At 45.4% G+C, this 27,763-nt stretch overlaps 1 protein-coding gene across 2 annotated transcripts in view; it reads right to left on the bottom strand.

Annotated features, from left to right (window-relative positions):
* APOB (apolipoprotein B) overlaps positions 1–18,261 on the bottom strand; it is a 37,541-nt gene extending 19,280 nt beyond the window's left edge. Inside the window, exons 1-18 of one of the 2 annotated variants that reach the window (XM_059660452.1) lie at positions 18,014–18,261; positions 17,594–17,632; positions 16,423–16,538; positions 14,859–15,004; positions 12,654–12,807; positions 11,679–11,834; positions 10,049–10,173; positions 9,297–9,382; positions 7,890–8,109; positions 6,915–7,142; positions 6,579–6,696; positions 6,328–6,474; positions 5,398–5,609; positions 4,896–5,133; positions 4,195–4,371; positions 2,602–2,793; positions 1,338–1,505; positions 660–874 (exon numbers count right to left, since the gene is read on the bottom strand). In XM_059660452.1, coding sequence (XP_059516435.1) covers positions 660–874; positions 1,338–1,505; positions 2,602–2,793; positions 4,195–4,371; positions 4,896–5,133; positions 5,398–5,609; positions 6,328–6,474; positions 6,579–6,696; positions 6,915–7,142; positions 7,890–8,109; positions 9,297–9,382; positions 10,049–10,173; positions 11,679–11,834; positions 12,654–12,807; positions 14,859–15,004; positions 16,423–16,538; positions 17,594–17,632; positions 18,014–18,083 — 2,807 coding nt within the window. In that variant the 5' untranslated portion in view covers positions 18,084–18,261. The remainder of the gene's footprint in view (positions 1–659; positions 875–1,337; positions 1,506–2,601; positions 2,794–4,194; positions 4,372–4,895; positions 5,134–5,397; positions 5,610–6,327; positions 6,475–6,578; positions 6,697–6,914; positions 7,143–7,889; positions 8,110–9,296; positions 9,383–10,048; positions 10,174–11,678; positions 11,835–12,653; positions 12,808–14,858; positions 15,005–16,422; positions 16,539–17,593; positions 17,633–18,013) is intronic. The other variant, XM_059660453.1, reaches the window with a different exon arrangement.
* Positions 18,262–27,763: the final 9,502 nt, after the last annotated feature.

Below are 27,763 nucleotides of genomic sequence, written 5' to 3'. Positions count from 1 at the left end.
ATTCTTTGATTCACTCTGAAACAAATCATAGTAAGAAGAACATCAACAATGCTAACAATCACAGTGACTCTATGTTTCAGACACTGCACTAGGTTATTTACATTTGTTATCTGTAATACCCTCAAAAGCAGGTACCGAGGAGCCTAATTTTACACAGAAAACAGAGGCTCAGAGGTGTTAAATAACTGTCTACTGGCTTTTTTCCATCTGCATTAAACACTCTCTCTCTCTCTCTCTCTCTCTCTCTCTCTCTCTCTCTCTCTCTCCTCTCCCTCCCTCCCTCCCTCCCTCCCTCCCTCCCTCCCTCCCTCCCTCCCTCCCTCCCTCCCTCCCTCCCAAGGATGATTTCTCTAGAGCTAGTGTTTTTTTCATTCTCAAAACAAACAGATGAATAACAAAGAATCACAACCTAATAACAACTAGTTAATCAGTAGGTCTTTAGTCTCTATTTAGTAAAATGTGGAAGGTTGGTGAAATTGTAATTATTTTGTGAGTCTAGCTAGGTTAAAATAGGTAATCCAGTACCTTCTCTCCCTCTGTCTCCACATATCCACTGGGGCCAGAATTATCTCAATTAACTGTCTGGCCTGGCCAAGTCCTGCAGGTACAGACTCGATTCTCTTTCGAACTGGCTAGTTAGAATTAACTGAAAGAATTACCTGACACTGAACAGCTTGACTGGCCTCTTTGGAGCTGGAATGCTGAACTTCAGATGCCCCAAGTTTAGGCCAACTCGGGCCTCCAAGCCCGTCTCATGGAAGAAGTTGGTGTTCATTTGGACCCCATTCCTAGCAAAGTCTGGAATGACGATGCCCATATTTGTCACAAACTCCACAGACACAGAGGGCTTTGTCACCAGTTCCATCTGCATCTCCTGTAAGTCAGAAAATGACCTGTTCAGCTTTGTTAACTACTTTAGTCCCAGTCAATCAGATCAAGCCCCCTCCCCATCCATGGGCAAACATGTCTGGATAGATCACACCTCAGCAAACATTACTGTGATTTGATTGAAGGAAGAAAAGCCAAGTTCTCCATTCTCTATTATCCAGACAACACTGATACCCAGGATGAGAAAGTGCCCAAGTTAACTTTAAGCATAAGATAAAAAGATGACAGGAATCCCCATGTATTGAGAGAATAGCTGAGTTCTCATGTGACCACCATGCCCCGTGGCAGCTAGCGAGGTGGAACCCTAAAGTTTTTCATAAACATGAATGTGGCGATTGCACTGATGAGGCACTTCACCTTGAACTGGAAACACATTTGAAAGTTGCACAAGGGCACCACCCAGGAGGAAAAGAAGAACCGGAGGAATAAGAAGGTGAACAGACTCTTACATCCTTTACTTCCAGTTTCACCCCAGCCTGGATTCCAGGAGCGAGGACTCCAGAGGAGGACACTTGCAGTGGTAACCCAAGTCCAGTGGGGAGTTCAAAGGCATTGTCCATGAAGATGTAGTGAAGAAACAAGCCATTCTTTGAACCTTTCTTTAGGGCCTCTGCGACCTGTAGACCCAACAGGGGAGAACCACGAAACGTCAGCCTCCTCGAAGTGGGCTTTGTGAAATGTTCCCTCCCATTAGACAATAATTCTTCTTCACCAGAAAGGAAGGATCTAGCATAGATTAGCTGAATAGTATAATAAGTAAACATGAATTATTGATTTCAACACATTGGAATATAAAATATTGCCCTGGATAGATATCATATCATTTTCAACTGGTGATTCAGAAGGCATTTAAGACTTTGCTGGGCCTCAGAGCTTTTGGGATTGAAGTCTCATTACCTGGCATGGCTTCATTCTGGTTTTTTGGAGTCTAAATGTAAATGAAGATTTACTTGAAGTACAATATGTTATGATAAAATGAATTTAAAAGCCACTAATTTTTTGAAACTGAGTTATTGAGATGACATACATATTAGTATTCATTGGCTTTTGTTTTTTAAGATGTAGCTAGAAAATAACTTGAGGTGTTTTCTTAAAGCAAACTATTTATTATATCCTAGGGAGTAAATGTCCATATTTTCTCCCTTCTTAATAAATTAATAAAAACTAGCTCACATTTAGATAATAGATTACAATTGACCAAATATGTTCTTTCATAATCACTGCATCATTTCAATATCAAAATAAACCTGTAGCATTGTTTTCCACATGAACAAACGAATGCTCTTTTTTTTTTATTGCTTAAAGTATTACAAAGGGTATTACATATGTATCCATTTTATCCCCCCGCCCTAGACAGTCCCCTAGCCTCCCCTATCCCCCAGTGTCTTATGTCCATTGGTTATGCTTATATGCATGCATACAAGTCCTTTAGTTGATCTCTTACCCCCCTACCTCCTGCCCCCCAACCCTCCCCGGCCTTCCCGCTGCAGTTTGACAATCTCAAACGAATGCTCTTAAGAGATACATCTAACAGTTTAATTTCTAAATGTTACCAATTCCCTGTGATCCAACAATCTTCTTCACTGAACGTCAAGGCAAACCTTTGAAGGAAGCTCATGCACTTTTGCTGGGTTGTGTGGCTAGAATCTGCAGGGAGATCTAGAAAGAGCACAGGCTAATCTCACCACCCGTGATGGGGCCTGACCCACTTACCATGTGGGGGATCCCCTTCAGAGTACGGACACCATTCAGGAGCAGCCTTCCCAGGAGCTGGAGGTCGTCGAGCTTGACAAAGCCAAGCTCCTCTCCTAAGATGCGGAGGTAGGCTCTGGCTTCTGGGAAATCTTTGGATTTCAAGTCCTTGATCAGCTTCTCAACATTACCCATAATTCCTTTGACCATGTCCTAGGATTTTAACAACATATCTAGTGAGATGTCAGAGCTGTCAAACACCTTTAGGTTTCTGACATGGGGCCTGTCTGCTGACCACGATGGATCTAAACACAAACAGTCAGGGTAGGTACAGGGCAGACACTGGAACCAGGCTCTCGCCTCTTATTTGAAGGATAAAGAGCTTCTCCAAATTGAGATGAAGAAAACTGAGGTCTTGTCAGGAACAGTGGTGCTTCCCCACTGTTCTTACCTTGAATAGTGAATGCATAGTAAGAGGGATCTCTACTCTCCAGGATGCTAGGATCCCTATGGCTCCCCACAATGAGCAAATCCTCTATCCCCCACCCACTCCCCTGCTTATACCCTCTCTCCTTTGTCTACGGAAGAATAATAGGTAGGGGTTTCTTGGGAAAATGAGCTGCCAAATAAATTGGCCAAATGCTTGAAAAACACCTGATACTTGACAAGCTTTTCCTTAGCAATCAGAATTCCATAGACTGATGCTTAGGCATTGAGAGAGAAAAGAGTGATTGACAGACTCAAAATAGATCAAGGACCCTCAGCCTCAAGTGGAGGTAAGTAGATTAGAAGATGGAGGTGGGACCATCTGTGAGCACCTAGGAGTAAATGACTTCCCTGCTTCTCAAATGAAATGTGTGTGCAAGTTACCTGGGGATCCTATTAAATCGCAGGCTTGGATTCAGTAGATCCCAGTGGAGCTTGAGAACCTGCATTTCTAACAAACTTTGATTTGATGCCAATGACTGGACCACACTCTGGGTAGCAAAAAATTAAAGACCAAGAAGCTCCAGATTATACAATCTATTTTCTACTCTGTTAGTGGGGGCTTTTGCTAGCTTCAATGTGAATTTTGCTTTCATTAAGCTATTGCACTGATGTGAGTGAGAGCCAAAAAAGAAGTTAATAATGAAAATATGAATTTAAAAATTATTAATAGTATCTGTTTATTGAAGAATCAGTATCAGAGCCAGGCACTCTGCTTAATGTTTTATATACTTTATCGCATTTAGTCTTTAAATAACCTTGTGAGGTATGGGTTATTATTAGCACTCTGGAGATGCAGAAACAGACAGACATAATATCAAGCACATGCCCAGGGTTGCATAGCTTGAAGACAGTGAGGTAAGAATTCAAACCCATGCTCCAGAGTTCACACTCTTAGTCAATAGGCTTTGGTGCCTCTAAAAAGTCTGTTTCCTGGGCACTCTACATCGCCAGGAGGCCCATACGGCAGAAGATACTGGTTCTTACTTTTATGGGACTGATTAATAAAAGTCATAGTTGTCACTTCAGTTAAATAGTTGCTTCCAGCTTGCTTCCAGGTTTAGAAAAAGAATGTTTTTGTACTGAGACCCAAAGCTTTCCTTAAGAGGATTCTTAACAAACACATACCTGCTCACGTTTATCATCTTTGATGAAGCCAAAGTGGTCCACCAGGACCTCAGAGACATGATCAGGAACTTTACCATCAACCCAGTACAGAGCCTTGTTGACACTGTCTGGGAAAAATCCTTGCTTCCCAAAGAAAGCTTCCAGGGTCGGCTCAAACCCTTTTCCTTCCAAACCAAGCTGAGAAAGAAAACCAGGGAAGAAAATGCTATCAGGTTTCCTTGTTGTATTTCCACCTCTCATTTCCTTCTTTAGGTCCATCCAATTAAACAAGTATTTGGTAAATACCGTAAGATAGAAACTGAGCTTAGCACTACTCAGGAGTTGCATTATTTAAATCTTAGTAGAACCTTGAAAGACAGAACTTATTATTCGCCTTTTTCCAGAAGAGGCAGCTAAGGTTTAGAGAGAACAAATAATTAAATCAAAGATTCAGAGTTGGTAGGTCTGTCTGATAGCACACCTCATGTACTCCCTTGGATTTTAGGTCTAAGGTCTTTTCTGGGACATCTGCATTTCCATTCACAATAAGAAGTCATGCTTCAGATGACCCCTCCAAGGGAGGCAGGGAGGTGGGAAGAAAAAAGGCCTCAAAATGATCATTCTTGTTCCTCTCCTGCTGGCTCATGGATCTCTTGACTTTGTATTTATGGTGTAGAACACAGTAGGCTAGAAAACACAACTCTTCCCAGTCTCACACTTACCTCGAAGAGGTCAGCTGATTCAAATCCAAAGACAGTGAGGGTCGTTTTCAGCATGCTTTCTTTAGGCAGGTAATTATTTGGATCAAATATAAGATTGCCTTCGAGTTTGGTTAAGAATGGGGTAAGGGATGGAAGAGAAACGGATTTGGAAAATTGGTAGTTCCGGGAAAATTTTCTGAAGTCCATGACAGTTGGAAGTTGAGAGTCTTTCAGAGCTTCTTTCACTAACTCTTTCAAACTAGATGAAAAGAAGGAGTATATTTTGAGCTGACACATCATGTAACTTATGCATTATCTCTCTCACCCCAAGTAAAGATGGATTTTCAATTGAGTTTGCCCCCAAGAGTTTGGCTCAGGTCTGCTGTACTTTTGAACAAGTGTTTTGTTTGGGTTTTTTCCAGAAGAAAGAATGCTTTAGAAAGAACAGTCAGTGACTAAATCCCAATCTAGGTTTGGAATTTCTGCCTTTTGTAACAGGTGGGGGAAAACTACTCTTACTTACCTCTGGACATAAAATTCATCTGAGTTTAAGATGTTGGCGATGTGGGAGGCCACAAAGTTCTTCACTTGCTCATTCTGTTCCTCTGGGAGAAGTTGGGTGATTTTGCTAACATCTGACTGAGAAGGGTCCCTCATCAGCATGAGGTAGGCAGCCAGTCGCTTATCTCCTGGAGCGGCATCATCCAGGAAAGTCTGAAGGAGGACTTCCCGGACCTGGAGCCAAAGGAGGAGATTGTTACCACTGTCCTTTGGTTGACACAGAACAAGCCTGGCAAACACTTGGCATGGTTTGTAAGCAATTTATTATGTATAAGCCAAATTTCTCTTTAATAACTCTTCTAATGCTGGTACTGAATCTTCTTGCTAGTGTTTCCCAAAGCAGCCAGCTCAAGGAGGGGTTCTCAGAAGACTCCTATCAAATGCATGTCAAATTCAATTTCACTAAAATATGCAAGTTATGGCCAAGGTATGACTTGTTGGAGACTTGCCACTAACTGAAAATAAAGTTGTTTTTAACATAAATTATTTCAATATGAGAGTAAAGGTTGAAAGGGATAGTGAGAGTTGGCGCTAATAAACAAGGTAGAATCCAAAGACATGGAGCCATTGCCAACTAAGATGAAGGTAGGTTGCCTATTTTAGATGGGGGGAAATCAGTCCTATTTTCCTAAGTGAGAGTGAACATGATGTTTGATCTGGTAGGAGGGTAACATGCAGTGAGCATTTCGAACTCTGCATTCTGGAGCAGCAGCAAGGTCAAATATTTCTCATGTTCACATACTGCCAGGCAGTCAAGTCAATAGGCTTGCTGAAAATTTACAATTAGAAAGCAGTAGAATTAAGTCCATAGAATGATGAGATTTAGGCTTGCATTCCAAATCCTTGTCAGTCTGAATAATGTTCAATTTAAGACCTCCTCTGTGGACCTTACCTCGTCTTTATTTTCCATTTTCCGCAGGGCTTGGATAGCAGCCTTCTGAATCAGCAGGGATGGCGCTGTACTTTTGACACATTTCAAGACTGAAGATGTGAGTCTTGGGGTGAGCTTCTGGAGGGTTCCGCCAATGTTTCCAATGACCTGCATTGAAAAGCAACCAGAGGGAATCAGGATGCAGGAGAAGGAAGAGGTGCCCAGGAAAAGTGCTTCTGAAATGATGCATATTATACAAAAGATTAAAGTACCCTCAGACTCAAGTAGGTGTGATCTTCGTTCCCAGTGCAGTCATCTTGAATCTGCTCCAGCAGGTAATCAGCAATGTCCAGCAGCTCTTGAGTCGCTGTAGGGTGTGTCTTATGATAGCTATAGCATAAGAGTTAGGACTTAGTAACCACAACTAAGTTTATCTTAAAATCCAAATTGCATTTGCTGATTTCTTATTTCAAGTCATTACTCTCAAAAAGACCAGGAGAAAAACAAAAGCGAGCATCAGAGTCTGAATGCAGAAGAAGGGGTACACTCTTAATATAGAGACGTGGGTGTTCCTCAGCTCCTATGAGGAGAACCAGGGGAAAACTTACTTGTGGATCACATGACTCAGAGCATAGAAAGTGGCCCGGCTCTGCTGCTCCTTCGCTGTGTTAAAGATCTCCTGCAGCCTCTGGGCTGAGGGCCCTGGGATCAGGGCCACCAAATAGGTCACAACATCTATCAGAAGTGGGTTGGCTTTCTCATTTCTCAGCCACTGGAGGATGTGAGTGTAACACTGGGGCTGTCCACACTGAATCAGGGCTTGCAAAGTGATGGGGCTGATGAGGAAAGGACAGAGAAAGTTACATATGTCACCTTCAAGGCAGCTAAAAGCTCCTTGGCCCGTGGTATTCCTTCTGCCCTTATTTCCCTTATTCACTGTTCAAATCCGACCTATTTCAAAATCCAACTCAGACCCAAGAACCATTCTCCCAAGGATCAGGAAGTCTTCCCTCTGAGCATTAGCCACAGAAGAGGCATCGTGGCACCAAGTCTGAAGAAGGACCTCTGGTCTTATAACTCAAGAGCACCATTACCACTGTCCTTTGGCCAGGACACAGAAAAAGTCAAGAAAATATCAGCATGGTCTCATCTCAGCCCTCACTTTCTTCTCTGACCTTCACAGCACTAAGAGCAAGTGCCTTGACGTATACAGAAACCACAGTATTATTTTGTTTGCTTGAGCTCTCTTCCCACTAAGAGGCTTCCAAAAGGCCAGACTTCTTTGACTCTGAAACCTTCTAGGGTAACAGAACAAGGAATGAGAAGATACCCATCAAAATGTGGGAAATATTTCCTTCTTATTTAAAAAAATATACATATCTGTCTTAGATGCAAAGTGTGCGTGTGTTCCCCATGGAACTCTAGGCAGCTTAGCTGCTATTTCTCTGTCCAGCAAACGTGAACTGATTGACTAGCTGGGTCAATATTTCAGTGGTCCCTGAGCTTTTCTGTTTGGCCAAGGTTCAGCACTGCCATAGGTGTATAACCTATGAAAGACGGAGCTGCCACCATTGAAGAAATACCTGGACACCTCGACCAGCTTTGGCAAGAGGGATGCGACTGCCTCGTTGTTGAGGCCTCGCAGCTCAGTGACCAGTCTACTGAAGAGGTTAGCTCTCTGGGCGTTCTGCTCGGAGACGTGCAGTTTTTGAAGCTCCTGGAGGGTCTTGACAATGGCCTCGGCCTGCTTTGGCGGTGATGTAGACGTGGTGGTCTCAAAGGTAAGACCCACCTCCTCGGTACCTGGAAGGAGGGAAGTGTCAAAGGAACCCTTGCTTACCTCTACAGCTCAATCCTATCTTGGTCTACTGGAGACTGGGAATCAGTGGGGTTTCAGCAAAGGGGAGAAGAAAAGAAAACTATCCTGTATCAGGGCTTACTATGTATCTGGCTCTGTGTTAGGCATGTGACTTCAAGGTTTTCACTGAGTCATCACACTATGAGTGAGTATTACTCCTCAATTTAAAGATAAGAGAACTAAGATTCATGTTGGAGTGTCTTGCCTTGTCCAAGCCCTCTCTGGGTATAAGAGGCAGAGCTGGAATTGAATCCAGGCTTATTTGAATGTGGTATCAGATGACCTCTCTGCCCACAAGAACCCCTGATTAGCTGCTGCTGCTAATATGGCTACAGCTAAGGCAAGAGCTGAGGCTCACCCATCATTTCTTCCAGTTGAATCTAATAGCATCTTGTTAGGACAGGAGGATCCTTTTGTGTCTCTTCTAGTATCCTCCTCTGACCTGCTAGGGAGGATGTGAGTGTGTGTGTGTGTGTGTGTGTGTGTGTGTGTGTGTGTGTGCAATTCAGCATGGAAATGTGTATTGGAAAGAGCTCTGGCTTAGGTTAAACATAGGAGCTCCTTTTGTACCACCTCTAATATTCTATGACCTCGAATACATCACTAAGCCCCTCTATGTGCCATTTTCTTTTCTGCAGAAGGAGTGTAAAAGCACACATTGTTACCACCTAACATCACAGATTGCTGAGAACAGTGAAGTAATGCATAAGACAGATTTAAATACAAGACAAATGCAGGGCTAGAGTTGGGCTTGAGACTTCTGAAGTCCCTACCAAAGACTGATTCCTGATTCCGAAGGCTCTCTGCCACTTGCCCCAGGTTCAAGGTCTTATCACGGGGTGTATGAGGTTGTCAGATCTATGAAAGTTAGACTTAGGAGGCCAGTTGCCTACTTACAAAAACCTAGGTAGCTTTGGGAAACTTCTCCCATTCCTGTATGTCATTGTCACTCTGACATTCTCAAATGAACATGCTTTCTCACTAGAGTAGCCCACAGCTAGAACACCAGAGCCCACTGAATTCTTTAGTCAGAAGATGTTTCCTGGGCCCCAGCAAAGAGCTAAGCTATGACATCTGGACCATGTTGGGCAGATTCCCCAGCCCTGGAAAACATGTGGGTATAAAGTCTTACCTTCATCAAAAAAGCGGCTGTTGATCTTTGGTGTATCTTCAAGTTTCAAAGTCTGTGTAACCAGTGCCATCATTCCATACTTGTCCCTGGAAATAAAGGAAGGACAGCAGGTAACAAGGGATGGCCCGCTCCCCAGAGTAACTTCATGTTGAATGTTACCCCCGTCTCCACTTCTACCTAAGTCCTGCCCACCTTTCAAACCGTAGTTAAATCCAAACATCCTGACCCTCCTAATAAACAGCACTCACCTCCTCCTGGTCACACTAGCTATCCTTCTATCAAAGGACATATGCACCTTATACCTTCAACCAGTTTGGAGTGTCTGGAGAGTAAAGGACTAAGTCTGTGCCTCGAAATTCCTTGGTATCTCCCACCACAGTGCCAAGAATGTAAGTTATTCAATAAACATTAGTTGATTGACCAGTTTTCAAAATGGATTTGGATACATAGGTCTCCAGTCTAAATTCCAAATCCTCCACAAAGTCTTTCTAACCAGAGAAGCCTGCAATGATCCTGGATTTTCCTGACCTATAACCCTTAAAGTCTGGGTCTCGGGTATCCTTTGTTGGTCTCAAATTGTTTTGCATGTCTAAGATTTTTCCTAACAAATCACCTGTTAGCTTGAAAAGGGGTCAGGGATGGGCTCTGCTTTGTACTTCTTCACAGCCTAGCCTGGACCAGGGAAGCTGAGAGGCATTCAGCTCACCCCGACCCCATTCACTGATAAACCAGGGGTTCAGCAGGTGACCTACTTGTGGGAGAAAGGTAGGAACAGGTGTTGTTCCTGGCAGATGGCTTCTGACACATGCTTCCTCTTGGGGTCCAGGGTATACTGGCAGGACTGGCTGCTGCTGATCTGAGTTGACAAGGGTTGGGTCTGTGAATGAGAGGAGGGAAAAGCATTTTGATCAGTCTCTGGGGCTTGAACCTGAGTCTTCTGCCATAGGCATTTACCTTCAAGGAAGAAGGGGTCAGGTGGGGAGAGAGTGGGAATTCTGTACCATTAGACAAACTTGGTTGAAGAAGAGAACTTGGTACTTGACATTGAGACAAGGGGATGAATAACTTGGCATACCCAAAGCTGAGTCAAGTTACAGACTCTTCTTATTCTGCCCCATTGGACACCTCATCCTGCACAAAGGATATACAGCCTGGCATCCTACACATACCTGCCCCACCACACATTACTACTTCACACACCACTGGTCCCCGTGTTTCCTTTGCCTGGAAGCCCATCCTTGTGTCTCTCATCCATCGATACATCCTTTGTATCTTTCAGTCTCATGCTCCACATCTTCTGTGAAACTGAGCTAGACTCGATGTTCACCCATCATTTCTTCTAACTGGTTTTACCAGCTGCTTTGCCCAAAGAGCTACGTGACTAGTGCTTTCCCCTTTGTGGTCAGGCCTAGGACTGCTTGTCTGACCTGTTCAGTTCATCACTATATCATCTTTGCCTTAGTTGACATGTGTATGAACCATATTCCCGCGTTAGACTGAAAACACCTTGAGGACAAGGTCCACATTCACCTGCCACTGACCCTCCCTCCGTGCTGCCCAGAGTGGGGCTGAGCACACAGTAGCTGCTTAGGAAAAACAACAGACACCAGGGCACTGGCCCTTTTTGGCGATGGCCCTGTGGTCACCAGACTCCCTGTTTTCTGGGCCAAGGACAGTGACCACAAGCACCGCCAGGCATGGCGTGATTGCTCAAGTCCTTTGTGTTTACCGAGCTAAGCTGTGATTCATGTCCAGGAGATATTATAAGCATTAGGTGAGCTCAGGTAATGTGGTGCTACATGAACTTTGTTAAGGACAATTAGAGGTCAGTACCGAGGGCGTGTCCCAGGCAGGAGACAGAGGGGCCAGGCATGGATCAGGGTCATACATGGAATGGAAAGACAGGACCCTGGTGTGCTCTCAGCCATGCCACTCCATGGGAATTAGGGGGAGAGAAGGGCAGAACCCAGGTCTTGGGACTTTCTTGGAGGCTAGAGGCTTAGAGCTGCAGACATCCAGCCCTTGCACAGGAAGGAACAGGATGTGGCTTGCTCGCCTACCCTGGGTCTTGGAGCCTTCTGAGGGATGGCCAGTCATTATTCTCAAGTGATGGCAGAAGATTTGGTGCCAATGACAGAATGACAGCAAAAAGGACAGAGTTCTGGATTGGAAGTGAGAAACCTGATTCTAGTGCTGGATCACCTCATAACAGGCCATGTGGCCTTGGGCAGCCCTTCCCTTATGTGCTTCTCAGGTTCCCACTGTAGTCTATAAGAGGAGGAGGCTGGGCAGGTCCTTCTCTGAGATTCCTGCTAGCTCTACATTCCAGAAGTTTGCTAACAAAGAGGATAGTGAGAACAGCAATGCTGATGTGAGACTTACCAGGCCTTTGATCAAAGCGAGTGGGCTCACTCCTGTGCTAACAGGCATGAAGTGGTCACACTTCTCCAGGTTTCTTTCGATGGATATTTCTGTTGCTACATTTCCCTTCCTCGTTTTCACGGTAATGTCACTGGAACAGTTTCCATACACGGTATCCTATGGGAGCAGAAGATACAACAGGCATAGTCAACGTGGGAAAATATCCTTAGGTGCTTTGGAAAGGGCTGGGGAAGGAGCTGGAAGAGAAGGTAGGAGCGACATGAATTTGGAGGGACCTTCTTCCCCCAGGCAGAGCGTGGGCATTGCAGGCGCCTGGCCAGCCAGAGGTGCGGTGAGGACACGGGGAAGAGGGTTTTGATTCTGAGGCAAAGTGGCCTGGCCGCCTGGGACCCAGCCGACTCTGACTTTATGCTCTGTGCTCTCAGAACATTTTCTCCTCTGCTCATTAACAACATGGACTCCATCTGCCTTGGGTTGTACTGTTCTGATTCTCCCCCCAGGCCCCAAGAAGGCCCCCTCAGGATGAAGCTTTGTGTTCTCCAACTGTGATGAAGTCTAGAACCGAGAACCCAGCAAGGGCTCAAAAATGGTCGTGGGACTGAAGGAAATGGAATTCTCTCAGATTGAAACCTTGAATTCTTAAATGAGGCTGGCAACCGGTTCAATCGTTTTCCCGTGTTTGCAACACTCATAGGCTTCACCATGTTGCATCTTGTGGGAATAGAACATAACCCAACAAAGGAGTAGGGTGGCCAGGGCTCCCTAGGAACTGCTGTAACATTAGATCTGCTCGGGACGATCTGACAGTGAGCCCAGAGGACAGGAAAGCCGTGGGCACTGGTGTTTCACACGGATGTAGGGTCTCCTGTGTAAGTAGCTAAGTCAACACTCCACTTCATGTCTACAGTGGGACCCAGCTCAGACATGGGGAGATGAGGTCAAAGGGCCATTCTTATCAGCTTTCTAAATTCTCACCAGAAACAACACTTGCTTGTCCTCTTCCGTTTCCGGGGGAACCAGGAGGGCGGAAATGATGCCTCTCTTGATGTTCAGGATGTGTTTGGGCTCCTCCTTGTCTGGGTAAAGTAAAACCTGTTTCCCTTCGGGAATGGCCAGCCTGAGCTCAAACCTGTCCCAGAGAGAGAGAGAGAGAGAGAGAGAGAGAGAGAGAGAGAGAGAGAGAGAGAGGTCACAGAAGTGTCCTTTCTCCAGCAGGAGCCTGTTGGACATAAGCTGGGTGGCTCTGCAGCCTTTTAAAGTTTTTTATTTTACTTATTGTTTTTCTTCTTACATCTTTTCTTTAGAAATATATCCCTACCTTTTTAAAAAGTTATACAAGTGTGTGTATGTGATTGGCATTCTTTTATTTCTTTTCCTTTAATGCTGGCTCACCTGTCCCCTCTCTGCTCCACCCATAGCTCTGCTGCTGTCCCTCCCCACTCAGATAGTCCTACATAGACATGCGGGTGTAAACATCTACACAGAAAGAGTTCCTCGGTGCTTGTTTTGTACAAATGGCATCGCACTCTGCACATTTTTTTCCGATCTCCCTTTCTTCAATTCTCCACGAAAATCCTTCTGAGTCATTTGGTAGAGCCGTAACAGATTCTTTCTAAAAAACTGCAAAACACTGAATTCTATGCTTATATAGAGTTGTTGTTGTTGTTGTTCTTATTATTCAGACATTCCCCTATTTAATGGCGTTGACTTTCTCCCTTTCTGGATTTTTTTTCCTACATGAACAACACTGAAATGAACATCCCTATGTCTACATCTTCACACACTATACTGCTTTTCTTTTTATGGACTGGAGTCCTGCAATGCAAAACTGCTGTCAAAAGGCTATAGTATTTTTATTAATAATAGATATTGACTAATGGTTCTCATTCCATCAACAATGCACGAAAGTATACTTTTCCTCACAGACCCACCTGCAACAGGTGCTACAGCTGCTTCACAGTTTTGTCATCTTATGAGTATAAGGGGATACAGACCCTAGGACGTCAGTTGCATTTCCTCACCGCTAGGCAATTTGAGCGCCTTTTCACACACTTGTTGGACATTCACTCTTTGACATGGTCTCAGGCCATGTCCGAGGCCTTCACTCTCAAGGACTTCCCTTTGGGAACTTCCTCTTGGGGATTTCAAAGCACCTGCCACACCTGCTCTAGTTAAGTCAGGAGGAGAAGGAGCACAGGCACGTCTCCCCAGATCTGTGCTCCCTCAGAAAGTTCCAGACACTGTGATGCAGGCTTGAGAAGCCTTGAGGTGGTCAAGGGCAGGAGTCCCTTTAGTTTGGAGGAGGGTAAGGACCAACACGTAATGACTGCTCACTCCCTTCCATCACTGTACCTGCTCCCTCATATAACATCTAAGTCTCAGATCACATAAGGTGCATTGATGAGAGACAGCAGTGTCAAGGCCTTCTCTGCCAACCGAAAGATGGGCAGGGAGTTTCCAATGCTACCGAGGCCACGGATCTATGACTGCCTGAATTTCCACACTCCTGGGAATTTAAAAATTGTGATTGGAAGATGAGGCAGGGGCGACGTTCAAAGCATTTAGCAACTGGTACCAGGTGGCCACGATCAGTTAGAAGAGGTGCCAGTGGTGGACCATAGGACTACACCGGTGGGGGTGTCCTGGCAAAGGCTCAGGCCTGCGCTCCCCCTGGACTCCCTGAGGCCAGGCCAGGACCCCCTTATGTGCTTCTCAGTTTCCCACTGTCGTCTATAAGAAGACTGAGCAGCCCCTGCCCTGCCATGGCTAGGCCCCAGCACCTAGTCCTGCTGGGACCCTCCCTGGAGACCACCATCCACCCACTCTTACTTAATTCCTTAAACAAGAATTTCCATGTTTCAACAAACCATCTCAGCTTTATTATCTCAAGGAATTTAAGCATGAGATCTTTTAGACACACATTTAAATAACAATTAGGGGACCATCGCTAGGGGAGGGTAAACAATGCTTTCCTCCCTTGGATTGTTGTGAACACTCAGCAATCCCCTGATCCATGGTGAATATCGAATACAAATACATTCATATATGTGCCTACTGTGAACACACATATTCATACCTCAGTGGACACACACACACACACACCCTCCCTCCCTCACAACACAGCTCGCAGCACAACACCGAAGGCTCCGGAGCTGGAGCGCACAGCCCGCGCTTGCTTACTTGGCCATGGCCGCAGCAAACTCCTCGGAGCTCTTGGTCCTCTTCAGCAAGGCCTGGCCCTCGGGGCTGAAGCCATACACTTCTTTCAGGGTGCACTGGCTTGTCCTCAGGATGAAGCTGCAGAGTTGGGGGACCTCCAGCTCGACCTAGAAGACAGAGGAGCAGCACATGGAGACCCTCCGACAAGAATGTGAGATTCCCCACCCCCGCGGCCCAGGGCTTCCTCCCTCCCTTCAGACAGGGCATCTGCCCCCCAACGCCACAGGTGTCCTTAACAGGCCTCAGTAGCCCTCCTGAATCAACCTAGACATAGTCCTACTTTTAAAAATATATTTTTATTCATTTCAGAGGGGAAGGGAGAGAGAGAGGGGGGGATTGAAACATCAATGATGAGAGAGAATCATTGATCGGCTGCCTCCTACATGTCTGCTACAGAAGATAGAACCTGCAACCCCGGGCATGTGCCCTGACCGGGGATTGAACTGTGACCTCCTGGTTCATAGGTCGACACTCAACCACTAAGCCATACTGGCCAGGCCCTATTTTTGATGTTTTGTTCTGTCTCTTAAGCTTGCCCTCATGCATGTCAAGGAGGATGTCTTTCGCTGGTTCTAGATGTGCTCACTTCAGTTATAAAGAGTTATGACTGCTCAGAAGACATGTAGCCTGGGAGTGGGAGTTAAGAAGAAAAAACAGGAAGTGGGAGGAGGGCTACCATTAGTTTTAATAGCAAAGGTGTCCTTAGAGTCGCACACACACCAAAAAAAAAAAAATCAGAAAAATCAAACCCGTTTATATCTCTTAGGAACCATTCAAGCCTTCACATTTGGCTGGCGTTTAAACAGCTCCCTACTTGTCACCCAGAACTGTTCAAAAACTTGCCATATGATGGAAGGGATCCCTATTTGCACTATCTAACATGGGAGCCACCAGCTGGGTGTGGCTCTCGGGCCATTGAAATGTGGCTGGTGGGACTAAGAAACAGAAGTCTTACTTTTATTCCATTGAAATAGCCACTTTGGCTCATGGCTACCTTATTTGACCACACAGACAAAGGGGCCTCAGAAAGACAAGGGCAGCTCCCTGGCCTGGTTTCCCCACGCGAACCCCCATAGTGGCTCTTAGCTTTGTTCCATATGAACACACAGGAGTGCGCCCAGCCTCAATAAGAAAAGTCAGACTTGAGAACAAACTGCATGCTTCCATTTTTCTTCTTTCCCATTGGTCTTTAGTAAAAGATGCTATTTGACTGAGATGATAAACACGGCCTTTCAGAATGTTCTCCTGAGATGCCCACTCCCCTTGCTCACCCACCAGACTTCCCTCGTCATGTTAAATCACAACGACATCTTAGAAACTGATGGGAAAATAACTCCGGTTGGCAATTTGTGTGTGTGTGTGTGTGTGTGTGTGTGTGTGTGTGTGTGTGTGTGTGTCAGATAGCTCAGCAAAGTGGCTTTCACACTGAGGGCCAGCTCCCAGCCCTTTGGGATCACAAACGTCTTGGCGTGAGTTGGGTTTGCTCAGCCGTGGCCTCCGGGTCCTCCAGTGTCCCCCCTCCTACCTTGCAGTTGATCTTGGTGACACTCCTCGAGTCCGTAGACGCGGAGGCTCCACTGGAACTCTCGGCTTCATAGTTGTATACGTATTTCCTGAGGTGCTTGAATCGAGTCGTACCTTCTAAAATGAGGAGAGATCAGTCAGCCACGTAGCAGAAATAACTCCCAAGAGTCAGTTCTGGGCAGGGATGGGCAGGGGCATAGATAATTTAAAAAAAGGTAATTGAACTAAAATTATTTTTATTTATATTAAAGGTTAAATGGTTGATTTCTGCTTGTTCTTTTTTTTAAATTTTATTTTTCAAATTATTTCTAATTGACTTCATATTATGCTGAATTTTCCTTTATAGATTTAATGTCTCTATGATGTTTTGCTGGGGCTAACGTTTCAATTAGCTAGATTTCCTTGAATATGTCATTTGAGATACAAGGAGGTGATTTTCAAGTGGTGGGGCTCAGAAAATCAAAAGGAGAGACTGGAAAATTAAGAGGACAACATAAAGCAGACATCTCCAATGCCTGGTCAGCTGGGAACTAGCACACTCCTGTGGCTCTTTCTCGGTGCTCCTAAACACCTGAGGCGAAGCTCAGTTAAGCATTAGGGGTATCTGGCTGACTGGAGAAACATCGGAATGTTGCCATTGTGCCTGAGAGGAATTTTCTGAACAATTTGAGAAAAAGGACATTGAGACAGGCACCAGGCTGCAGTGATGGCAGAGTCCCACCAGATGGCAGTGCTTCCCCGTCAGAGGCCACCCTTCTGCTCTCGGAAGAACACAGGGTACCACTGCAAGGCCAGCTCCCTTGACCCTTAGGGGTCAGGTAAATACAAAGGGGTGGGTGTCTGGGTCTCCGCACAAAGGTTAAAGTCAGCATTTTTTCACAGTCATGTGCTTGGAATCAATGATTAGCCACTGACAAACAGGATGGTGATGTCTCAAAATGTCCAGGGGCCAACAGAATGACATTCCTACCCCCACCCTACCCCTGGCCACGGATAGACAGAAGGTCAGGTAGAAGGGAGTTGAGACCCGAGGGGGTGGGCAGAGGCCAAAGAAATGGCTCCTTGGGCTCAGTGCAGTGCACATTAGTCCCAGCATCACAGCATCGTGATGTGCAGGTGGATGGGTGGGGGTTTGGGGGTGCCCTTCCCTGCCCAGTGGGGAAATGCCTTACTTGAACAGCTCGGGTTGACATTTTCCAGCACTTCGTCTTCTGTAAGAAACGGAGAAGGACAACTGTGGGTTTTTCCTGTCTTCCGATGGGCCCTGGGGTCTTATAGGGAGGACCTCTGCACCCACAGCGCCTTTCTCTTTTAAGGAGGAAGCAGGTTCTAGAGAACCGGCTCCCCGGCCCCTCCGTCCCCTGCCCCCAGGCCTCCCCCCATCCTGAGGCTGGGAGCCACCCACCAGGCCCTGGCCCCCCAGCCCCTTGGCCCTGGACATGACTGCCCTCCATCTGACCCAGGTCTCAGCTGCCCCAGCAGGTCTGAGTCACCTCTCCTGCCACTGGCTTTTTGCCCCTCTGGCTGGGTTCTTGGACACCCTGGATGCTGTACCCCAGCGGGGCGGGCGGGCTGGGGGCCGCTGCACTCACCTGCCCGGGCACCTGCTGTGATCATCATCAGCAGCAGCAGCGCCAGCAGCGCGGGGCCTGATGGGCCCATGGCCGACCTCGGCCTGCTACCTCCCTGCACCTCGCAGGCTGGGCCTGGCCTCAGGACGCTCGCTGGTTCCACGCACAGAGGTTCACACAGACAGAACTCTGCACAGAGGTGAGAAGGCGCTCCGGGAGGGGTACACGCAGGCAGGTCTCCGCACCCAGGTGAGAATGCGCACCCTGAGTCGGCACCCTATTTATATGAGGCCTGCCGCCCAGCTTTCGGAACGCCCAGTGAACTACAAAAGGTCCAAAGGGCAGCCTCCAGGCCTGTTTGCTTTTCCAGGGCTCCTCTCAGAACCTGAGGAGGGGCCTGCGGCGAGGGGGCTCAGCTGGGACCCAGTCAGAGCCACACCGGTCTTTCCTCTGGCCTGGCTGGTCCTCTCCCCAGGGGGGTCTCAGAGGGTGAGGCCATGGGGACAGTGGGCTGGCATCTGAGAAGCCTGCCTGGCCCAGCAGGGCCTTCAGATGACCAGGCACTGGGGCCAACCCACCCCAGCTCCCTAGTCCCACTTTGTAGCCCTTTGGGGAGCCAGCCCTTCACAGTGTCTTGGTGGAGACATTTCCCTCTCCATTCTTTCCCATTTGGGTTGATGGGGCACCCCTAATCCTGATAGGTGCCCGTGGCTGTGGTTATCTGCTCAGAATTCATATCATGGGAAGGAAGCAGAGAGAAAAGGGAAGGAGGGAGGTCTGGTGAGTAACTGACCCAAAGTTACCCTGAGGGACCTGAAGTCACCCCAAGGGGCAAGGAAGTCATAGTCACAACAGGAGCCAGGTGCCCAAATCTTCCAGAACCCCTCATGAAGTGGGGGTCTCCCCACCCCTTTACCCCCCATCCCCCAGAGCCCACCCCTTGGGCAGAGTCTTCTGGGCAAATTGAGGGGAGGAGCCTGGGTTTCCTCCAGAGATGGGGAGGCTGGAAAGGAGAAGCAGAGTAGTGGACTGGACATGCCATGTTCCTCCCAAACATCTGGGAACCTTCTCCACAGGACATTTCCCACAGGAGACTTCCCAAGGCGCCCCTCCTCTCCCAGGCTGTGGAGGATCAGGCTCAGTGCAGATCGCTCAGGACTGGCCCTGTCGTCAAGGCACCTCTAATCTGGTAGGGGAGACAAGATGGGTAAACAGGAAACTGCTGGTGAGCCATGGAGGTAGGCCGTGAGCAGGGCAGAATGGTGCGGGTATGCCTGCTGGCAGAGTGGGCGTGGAGGGCCATGAAGAGAGAGTGTCGACTAAGGAATACCCAAAACACCTATCACAGAATCACTACTTGCTAAAATTCGTTGTTTCTGTGCCATATCCAGATGTAACCAATAATTGTGAAGATTTAAAAATCTTCTGGTGGCGGGACCGGTGATTCCAGAAGAGTCATATTCTGCAATAGTAACAGTGTACAAAGACTGTGATGGGGGCCTTGTTCCCGGCCTCGCGGCTCCACCCGTCTCCTCATTCATGTACAGTATTGTTGTGTTTAACACAAACCCCCGTGGGCAGCTACACTCCCTTCAATGGTCAGTTGCTTTGCGTCCATTGTTAAAGGGGGATATTGAAAAGGTCTCAACCCAAGGCTGGCCAAGCCTACGCCACTGAACTGTGAAGTTGCTGGAGAAACTCATCACTCCAAGATGCCATTTCTCTGAGCATTAAAACTTTTTAAAATAACATTTTACTTATTTTGTATTAGTTTCAGGTGTATTCTCTGAGCATTAAAAACACACACACCTATTTTAAGTGGGCTGACTTGCCACAGAAGGAGTTGCTGTATTTTAGGAAATTGTCTCTTTAAGGAGAATGGGTGAGTCACAAAGAAACCAGATAGAGATGGCTAACTCCAATTCACCAGCACAAATCCAGGCTTCCTCTCTTGATAACAGATGGAGTCACTGTCCTAGAGTCAGCGTCAGCAGACAAACGTGATTTCTATGATTTGGGAATCAAAAATGAATCTGATAACTTGGGCACAGGGAAAACTTGTGGGATGTTTGGCTGTCCCTGAGTTGACTGTCATCATCTCTACAGGAGAAAGCCTGGAGACTGGGGTGATCTCTTGCTTTCTCTGATTTCCTCTGGAAGTCACCCTGCGCTGGGCCTCCGTGCTCATTTCTCAAGTACACCAGCACCACAGCACATGTTGAATTGTTGAGTTGAACTTGAGCAGACTCACAAAAATACGGTAAGGTTTAGTGCACAGATTTTTTTCTTAAATTACAAAATCCACCTAGATCCTTTTTCAAAAGTGATTTGAAATATAGTTTTATTTGGGACCACAGATGCCACCCTTCATCCTTTCCCTTTACTAGTAAGTAGAACATTTCTCAATTCCCTCTCCTAAAAATGTTTTAAGTTTCAAGACTATAGACCACTCTTCAGAGAGACCTCACATAGACCGAAGAGTCAGAAAATCTTCCAGTATAAGTTACTCATTGAACAGAGAAAATACTAGTTCGTAGAGGTCAGCTTTATGCAAAGGAAACCAGTGTCAAGAAGACCTGGAGTCGAATCTGAGCTGGGTTTCTTATGAGGTCTGAAATCTTGGGCAAGTGACTTCACCAGCCTGGGTCTCTTTTTCATCATCCCTAAAACAGAATTAAAAAGATCTCCCTTTCCCATAGGAACTTCTGAGAATTAAATGAAACAACTAGCCCTAACTGGTTTGGCTCAGTGGATAGAGCGTCGGTCTGCGGACTGAAAGGTCCCAGGTTTGATTCCAACCAAGGGCATGTACCTTGGTTGCGAGCACATCCCCAGTAGGAGGTGTGCAGGAGGCAGCTGATCGATGTTCCTCTCTCATTGATGTTTCTAACTCTCTATCCCTCTCCCTTCCTCTCTGTAAAAAAAAAATCAATAAAATACATATTTTAAATGAAACAACTATGTAAAGAGTTGCATTGATAGCAGGATGCCTGGCAAATAAAAGATCCTCAATAAATGGTAACAGCTACCACTTATTATGTGTGTGTTACAGAGGAAGTGCATGTTAAGGTTACCAATTGGAGCTAGCTAACCACAACTTATATGAACACAGGCTAATAGGACAAAGATAGGAAATCGGTGCTGAAGAAAGGGCTCAGAAGCAAAATCAGGCATTCAGGAGGGCCACGAACACTGCGGCTGCTGGTATGCTTGAGACACCATTTATCTCTGCTGCTTCCTAACATTTCTGGGTATTTGAAATCACTGTTCTCTTGCGGGGAAAGGAGGCCTTGCTCCGGCAGACAGATTAGTGACTCCAGCAGAGACACACTCCGCTGTCACAAAGCTAATCTCAGTGGGTGGCTATGGCTTATCAGCTCATGAATGCAAAGTCCCATGGGGTGAACCATCAGTCTGAGTGATCACAGAGCTCTGGGTACCCATTAGAAAGCAGCCTGGCCGGCAGAATTTCAAGGAATTAGATAATGAGGACTGTACCAGTGATGGCTTCTGGAAGGGAGGCTATGCATTCTGTTTATCTGAAGGTGACCAGAAGGGAGTCCTGGCCAAGTCTAGGAAACAGTGGATGCTATGAAAGGCCCCTCAGAAGCCCAATTTCTGAGTTCAGTGTTGTTCTCATACTGAAATAAGCATTCAGTACATCATTTGGTGAATACAAATCAATGAATCGATGCCCTTCTTATACCCCATTGCTACCAGGATACTTACGTACAATGACCATGATGCTAAATGAAACAAGGGTATCTGATTTGATACAAAGAACCTCCAGCTATGCTGCTCGGAAAGCTCATTTGGCAAATAGGGATGAGTATTGACAATGATTAATTAGTCTATCTCTTTTCTGCCTATGATGGCATTATAATTGCAAATGATGCCCAGAAGCTGAAAATCTCATCAACTTCAAGAATTATAGATGGAACTATGCCCAGTGTGGTCTGTACATTCTCTCTCTCTCTCTCTCTCTCTCTCTCTCTCTCTCTCTCTCTCTCACACACACACACACACACACACACAAATGAGAACTGTCAAGAAAAAATCGGGCATTCATGTGAATGGCACAGGTGGGAGATGGTGGAATGGGCCAGTGTCAACCAAATGGAGACATCACCAATGGATAATGAACTTGCTGTGAGGAGGGGAAAAGAGATCTTCCTACTCTGTCGTTCTGCTATCCAAGAGCCAAGGTCAGAATATTGAGCAGCAGTTACTTCTGGGGAAAAAGAGGCCTGAAGTCCACACTGTCCATGTGCACTCCTGTGCGATGCAGTATCACTTCCTTGACAATGCAGAGCTCATCCATCCAGCCCCACCTACTGCGAGGAGCCTTTCCCTAGTCCAGCCCAGTTAGACCTCCTGGCTTCTGACCCTGATCTCCTATCAGTTTCTATAGAGGGCCTTCGTACAAACTGTCTATTGTTGCCCTGAACTGATATTTTTCTCTAGTAATAAGACTTAGTTTTTCACCTGTTTACATATTACCTTTGAAACCAGAGAGAGAAGCTTAGAGGGCAAGAATGGTGTGAAGTTTTCCCCTTTGTATCCCTCTCCCCTCTCCCTCACCAACACCTCTTTCAGGCTGGGCACATAGTAGCTAAGGAGTAAACACTGTGATTATAATGTGGGATGGTCCTTGTGAGATAGGTTTGCTTTATATGTGTATAGCTTAATGTAGAATGTATGGTAACTTTGATATATATTTTTTTTATTGATTTTTTACAGAGAGGAAGGGAGAGAGATAGAGAGTTAGAAACATTGATGAGAGAGAAACATCGATCAGCTGCCTCCTGCACATCTCCCACTGGGGATGTGCCCGCAACCCAGGTACATGCCCTTGACCGGAATCGAACCTGGGACCTTTTGGTCCGCAGGCCGACGCTCTATCCACTGAGCCAAACTGGTTTCGGCGTATGTATGGTAACTTTGAATCAGTATGAGAAGGGGCAGCATCTATAAACTAGGATCATGGGACAGTCTCTAAGACTCTGAGTGTTGGTTCCATCTCTGTGATGAGTGGACAGGACTAGATGACCTCTTAGGCCCATTGTAGCTCTGATTACTTTGATTCTATGACAGTGGTTGGCAAACTGCAGCTCGCGACCCACACACGGCTCTTTGGCCCCTTGAGTGTGGCTCTTCCACAAAATACCACGTGCAGTGCGCACCTACAGTGCGAAGTTGACTTAAAACTTTAAGTAAAGTTTATTAAGTTAATTTTAGGGAACGTTGTGGAGTGAAAGAAGATGTAGTGTCGAGGATTGAGAAAGGTATATTGAGATGGTTTGGACATATAGAGAGGATGAACGAAAGGAGGTAGACGAAACAAGTATACAAGATGAGTGTGGAAGGGAGAGTTGGAAGGGGTCGACCTCAGTGAACGTACCTCAATCAGATTGAGGACATTTTTAGCAAAGGCCAGCTTAGGAGTACCCTAATTAAGTTAATAACAATGTACCTACCTATATAGTTTAAGTTTAAAAAATTTAGCTCTCAAAAGAAATTTCAATCGTTGTACTGTTGCTATTTGGCTCTGTTGACTAATGAGTTTGCTGACCACTGTTCTATGAGGATGTGGTAATTTTTTAAAAGGCATAAATTATATGGGGTTCAAGTCTCCGGGCAGTTAGGGGCTGAGAATTCAGAACCATTAGCAGGATGGGTTTTCCAGGAGGTGACCCACCTCTACAAAGACACACTGCCTGCGAAATAGAACAGTCTAACCACTGAGCACACTGGCCAGGGCGGTCAATTACTCTTTACCCATTTGTGTTTTGTTTTGCTTTGTTTTAGTTTTCTTTATATTCTCATAGGACTAAGAACCAGAAAGAACTACCCTCAAAAGGCTGAGACCAGTGCTCATGATAAATGGCTGGCTGGCTGGATAAACAAGCCTCGCCATTCCCAGGACCACTGATTCTCTTTAAGGATTTAGGGAGCCCCTGAGCCTTCTGTCCTCTGAGAGCTTACAGAAAAGTAAAAGGGCATGAATACACATCTCAGCTAGGAATGAGTGCCCATAACATGCCCAAGGTGGGGTCTATACAGCTAGACCGCATTGGTCTAAGGTGCTCCTAGGGGCTCTGGAGGAGGTGAACGTGAGCAGGATCTTGGTTGATGGGCAGGATTTGCGTAATTGGGTTGGGCGGCCCCACTGAAGAGCAATGCCGGGAAGCTGAGACTATGTTAGACATGTCGGACGGTCTGTAACCCAGCCAGCCAGCTGAGTCCGTGGACATGGAGAAGGTGAAGAAAAGTCGGATGAGGACTGGGAAAGATCATACTTCACTGTGCCTGGGCGGTGGACAGGACTTTCTGGCTAATTCCGTCTTTGTTTAATTATGGGTTACTGTATAAACTTCATCTTATGTATTCAGCATAAAATTTAGCACATATGGCATGAAAACTCTAGATTGTATAGAAGGCCATGGGTATTGGGCCGACTCTCTTGGTCCAGAGCTATGAAGGGAAATGGAGGAGGAAAGTGTCAGACATGGAGAGGACCGGAGAGACTGACTCTAGATATTCTCATTTCACAGATAAATGGAGGTCTTGACAGCCTGCGGGTTTTCCCCCCCATGAAAATAAATGGCGGTAGGGCAAGAACTTGGGTCTTCTAGTTTATAATAGAATATTCATTCTACCTTAATTGCACTAAATCTACGTTGACGGCATAAAATTCCTTGGAGATTGCTTTCTGAAGATGATGAATCTTTGATACTTTTTCTCCTTGTAATTGATTAGTCATTAAAAGTGATAAACTTAATTGATTTTTTGTGGGTTTGTATTCAGAATAGATATTGCTATGTAACTGGTTATATAGAATCACAGATACTCAGGGCCTCAAAGGGCCATTAAGGTCATTGAATCCAACTCATCTCCCAATATAAGGGTTCCATCAATCTGAGAGTACCTGGCCACCCATTAGCAGGCTGCCTAACTGGTAGAATTTAGTAAAATTAGGTAATGCTCTAGTGAGCATAGAAATTAAGAGTCCCTAAAAGGGAAACTTCTCTTCCCTGCAAATCTATAGATGGCCAGATAGGTCTTGTATATAGATAGCAATGCTTTGAGGTCATATCTCAGGTTCCTTCTATTTCTGTCCCCGATCCAGGTCACAGGGAAAGGTATCTACTTTGGAATAGAAGTTATTAGCATTGGGAGGAGGAAGGAGTCAGGCCACCCCCAGAACCCAGTCGGCTTTGGTTATTAAAGCAGAAGCGGGGGTAGAAACATGTACCAATTAGTTTCAGGGGTTCCTTCTCTTTCTTTTCTTTTTTTTTAATTAAATCTTTATTGTTCAGATTATTACATTTGTTCCTCTTTTTTCCCCCCATAACTCCCCTCCACCCAGTACCCACCCCACCCTCCTCCCTCACTCCTCACCCACTGTCCTCATCCATAGGTGCATGATTTTTGTCCAAGTGATGAATGCCAAGAACCTACAACCAAGATTACTTTATCCAGCAAAGCTAACATTCAGAATTGAAGGCCAGATAAAGAGCTTCGCAGATAAGAAAAAGCTAAAGGAGTTCATCACCACCAAACCAGTATTATATGAAATGCTGAAAGGTATCCTTTAAGAAGAGGAAGAAGAAGAAAAAGGTAAAGATACAAATTTTGAACAACAAATACACATCTATCAACAAGTGAATCTGAAAGTCAAGTGAATAATCTGATGAACAGAATGAACTGGTGATTATAATAGAATCAGGGGCATAGAAAGGGAGTGAACTGATTATTCTTGGGGGGGGAAAGGGGTGTGGGGGATGCGGGAAGAGACTGGACAAAAATCGTGCACCTCTTTCTTTTTTTAATATATTTTTTTTATTGATTAAGATATTACATATGTCCTTATCCCCACATTACCCCTATCCCCCCACTCATGCCCTCACCCCCTGTTGTCTGTGTCCATTGGATAGGCCTATATGCTTGCATATAAGTCCTTTGGTTGATCTCTCCCCTTTACCCCCACCCTTCCCTACCTTCCCTCCAAGGCCCGACAGTCCAATCAATGCCTCTCCGTCTCTGGATCTGTCCTTGTTGATCAGTTTATGTTGTTCATTATATTCCACAAATGAGTGAGACCATGTGGTATTTATTCTTCTCTGACTGGCTTATTTCACTTAGCATAATGCTCTCCAGTTCCATCCATGCTGTGGAAAATGGTAAGAATTCCTTCTTTTTTACAGCAGCCTAGTATTCCATTGTGTAGATGTACCACAGTCTTTTAATCCACTCATCTGCTAATGAGCACTTAGACTGTTTCCAAATCTTAGCTATGGTAAATTATGAACATAGGGAGGCTGCTGCTATGAACATAGGGATGCATATATCCTTTCTGATTGGTGTTTCTGGTTTCTTGGGATATATTCCTAGAAGTGGGATCACTGGGTCAAATGGGAGTTCCATTTTTAACTTTTTGAGGAAACTCCATACTGTCTTCCATAGTGGCTGCACCAGTCTGCATTCCCACTAGCAGTGCAGGAGGGTTCCTTTTTCTTCACATCCTCTCCAGCACTTGTCGTTTGTTGATTTGTTGATAATAGCCATTCTGACAGCTGTGAGATGGTACTTCATTGTTGTTTTGATTTGCATCTCTCGGATGATTAGTGACTTGGAGCATGTTTTCATATGTCTCTTGGCTTTCTGAATGTCCTCTTTTGAAAAGTATCTATTTAGGTCCTTTGCCCATTTTTTGATTGGATTGTTTATCTTCATTTTGTTAAGTTGTAAGAGTTCCCTATAAATGTTGGAGATTAAACCCTTATCGGTGATAACACTGGCAAATATGTTCTCCCATGCAGTGGGGGTTCTTGTTGTTTTGTTGATGGTTTCTTTTGCTGTGCAGAAGCTTTTTATTTTGATGTAGTCCCATTTGTTTATTTTCCCTTTAGTTTCCAATGCCCTAGGAGCTGTATCGGTGAAGAAATTGCTTTGGCCTATGTCTGAGATTTTGTTGCCTTTGGATTCCTCTAGTATTTTTATGGTTTCCCGTCGTACATTTAAGTCCTTTATCCATTTTGAGTTTATTTTTGTGTGTGGTGTAAGTTGGTGGTCTAGTTTCATTATTTTGCATGTATCTGTCCAATTTTCCCAACACCATTTATTAAAGAGACTGTCTTGACTCCATTGTATGTTCTTGCCTCCTTTGTCAAATATCAATTGAGCATATTGGTTCGGGTCAATTTCGGGGTTCTCTATTCTATTCCATTGATCTATATGTCTGTTCTTGTGCCAGTACCAGGCAGTTTTGAGAACAGTGGCTCTGTAATACAGCTTGATATCTGGTATTGAGATCCCTCCTACTTCGTTCTTCTTTCTCAGGATCGCTGCAGGTATTCAGGGTCTTTTTTATTCCAGATGAATTTTTGGAGAGTTCGTTCTAGGTCTGTGAAATATGCCATTGGTATTTTAATGGGGAGTGCATTGAATTTATAGATTGCTTTGGGTATTATGGACATTTTAATGATGTTGATTCTACCAATCCATGAACATGGTATGTTCTTCCATCTGTTTATGTCTTCCTCTATCTCTTTTTTCAATGTCCTGTAGTTTTTAGCATATAGGTTTTTTACCTCCTTAGTTAAGTTTATTCCTAGGTATCTTAATTTTTTGTGCAATGGTAAATGGGATTGTTTTTTTAGTCTCTCTTTCTGTAAGTTCATTGTTGGTGTATAAAAAGGCCATTGATTTCTTGGCATTAATTTTGTATCCTGCTACATTGCCAAATTCATTTATTAATCCTAATAATTG

The sequence above is a fragment of the Myotis daubentonii genome, chromosome 12 (assembly GCF_963259705.1).
Source record: "Myotis daubentonii chromosome 12, mMyoDau2.1, whole genome shotgun sequence".
Lineage (NCBI taxonomy): Eukaryota > Metazoa > Chordata > Mammalia > Chiroptera > Vespertilionidae > Myotis > Myotis daubentonii.
Note: the sequence above shows the minus strand (reverse complement) of the source record. Positions and strands in the feature narration are given on the sequence as shown.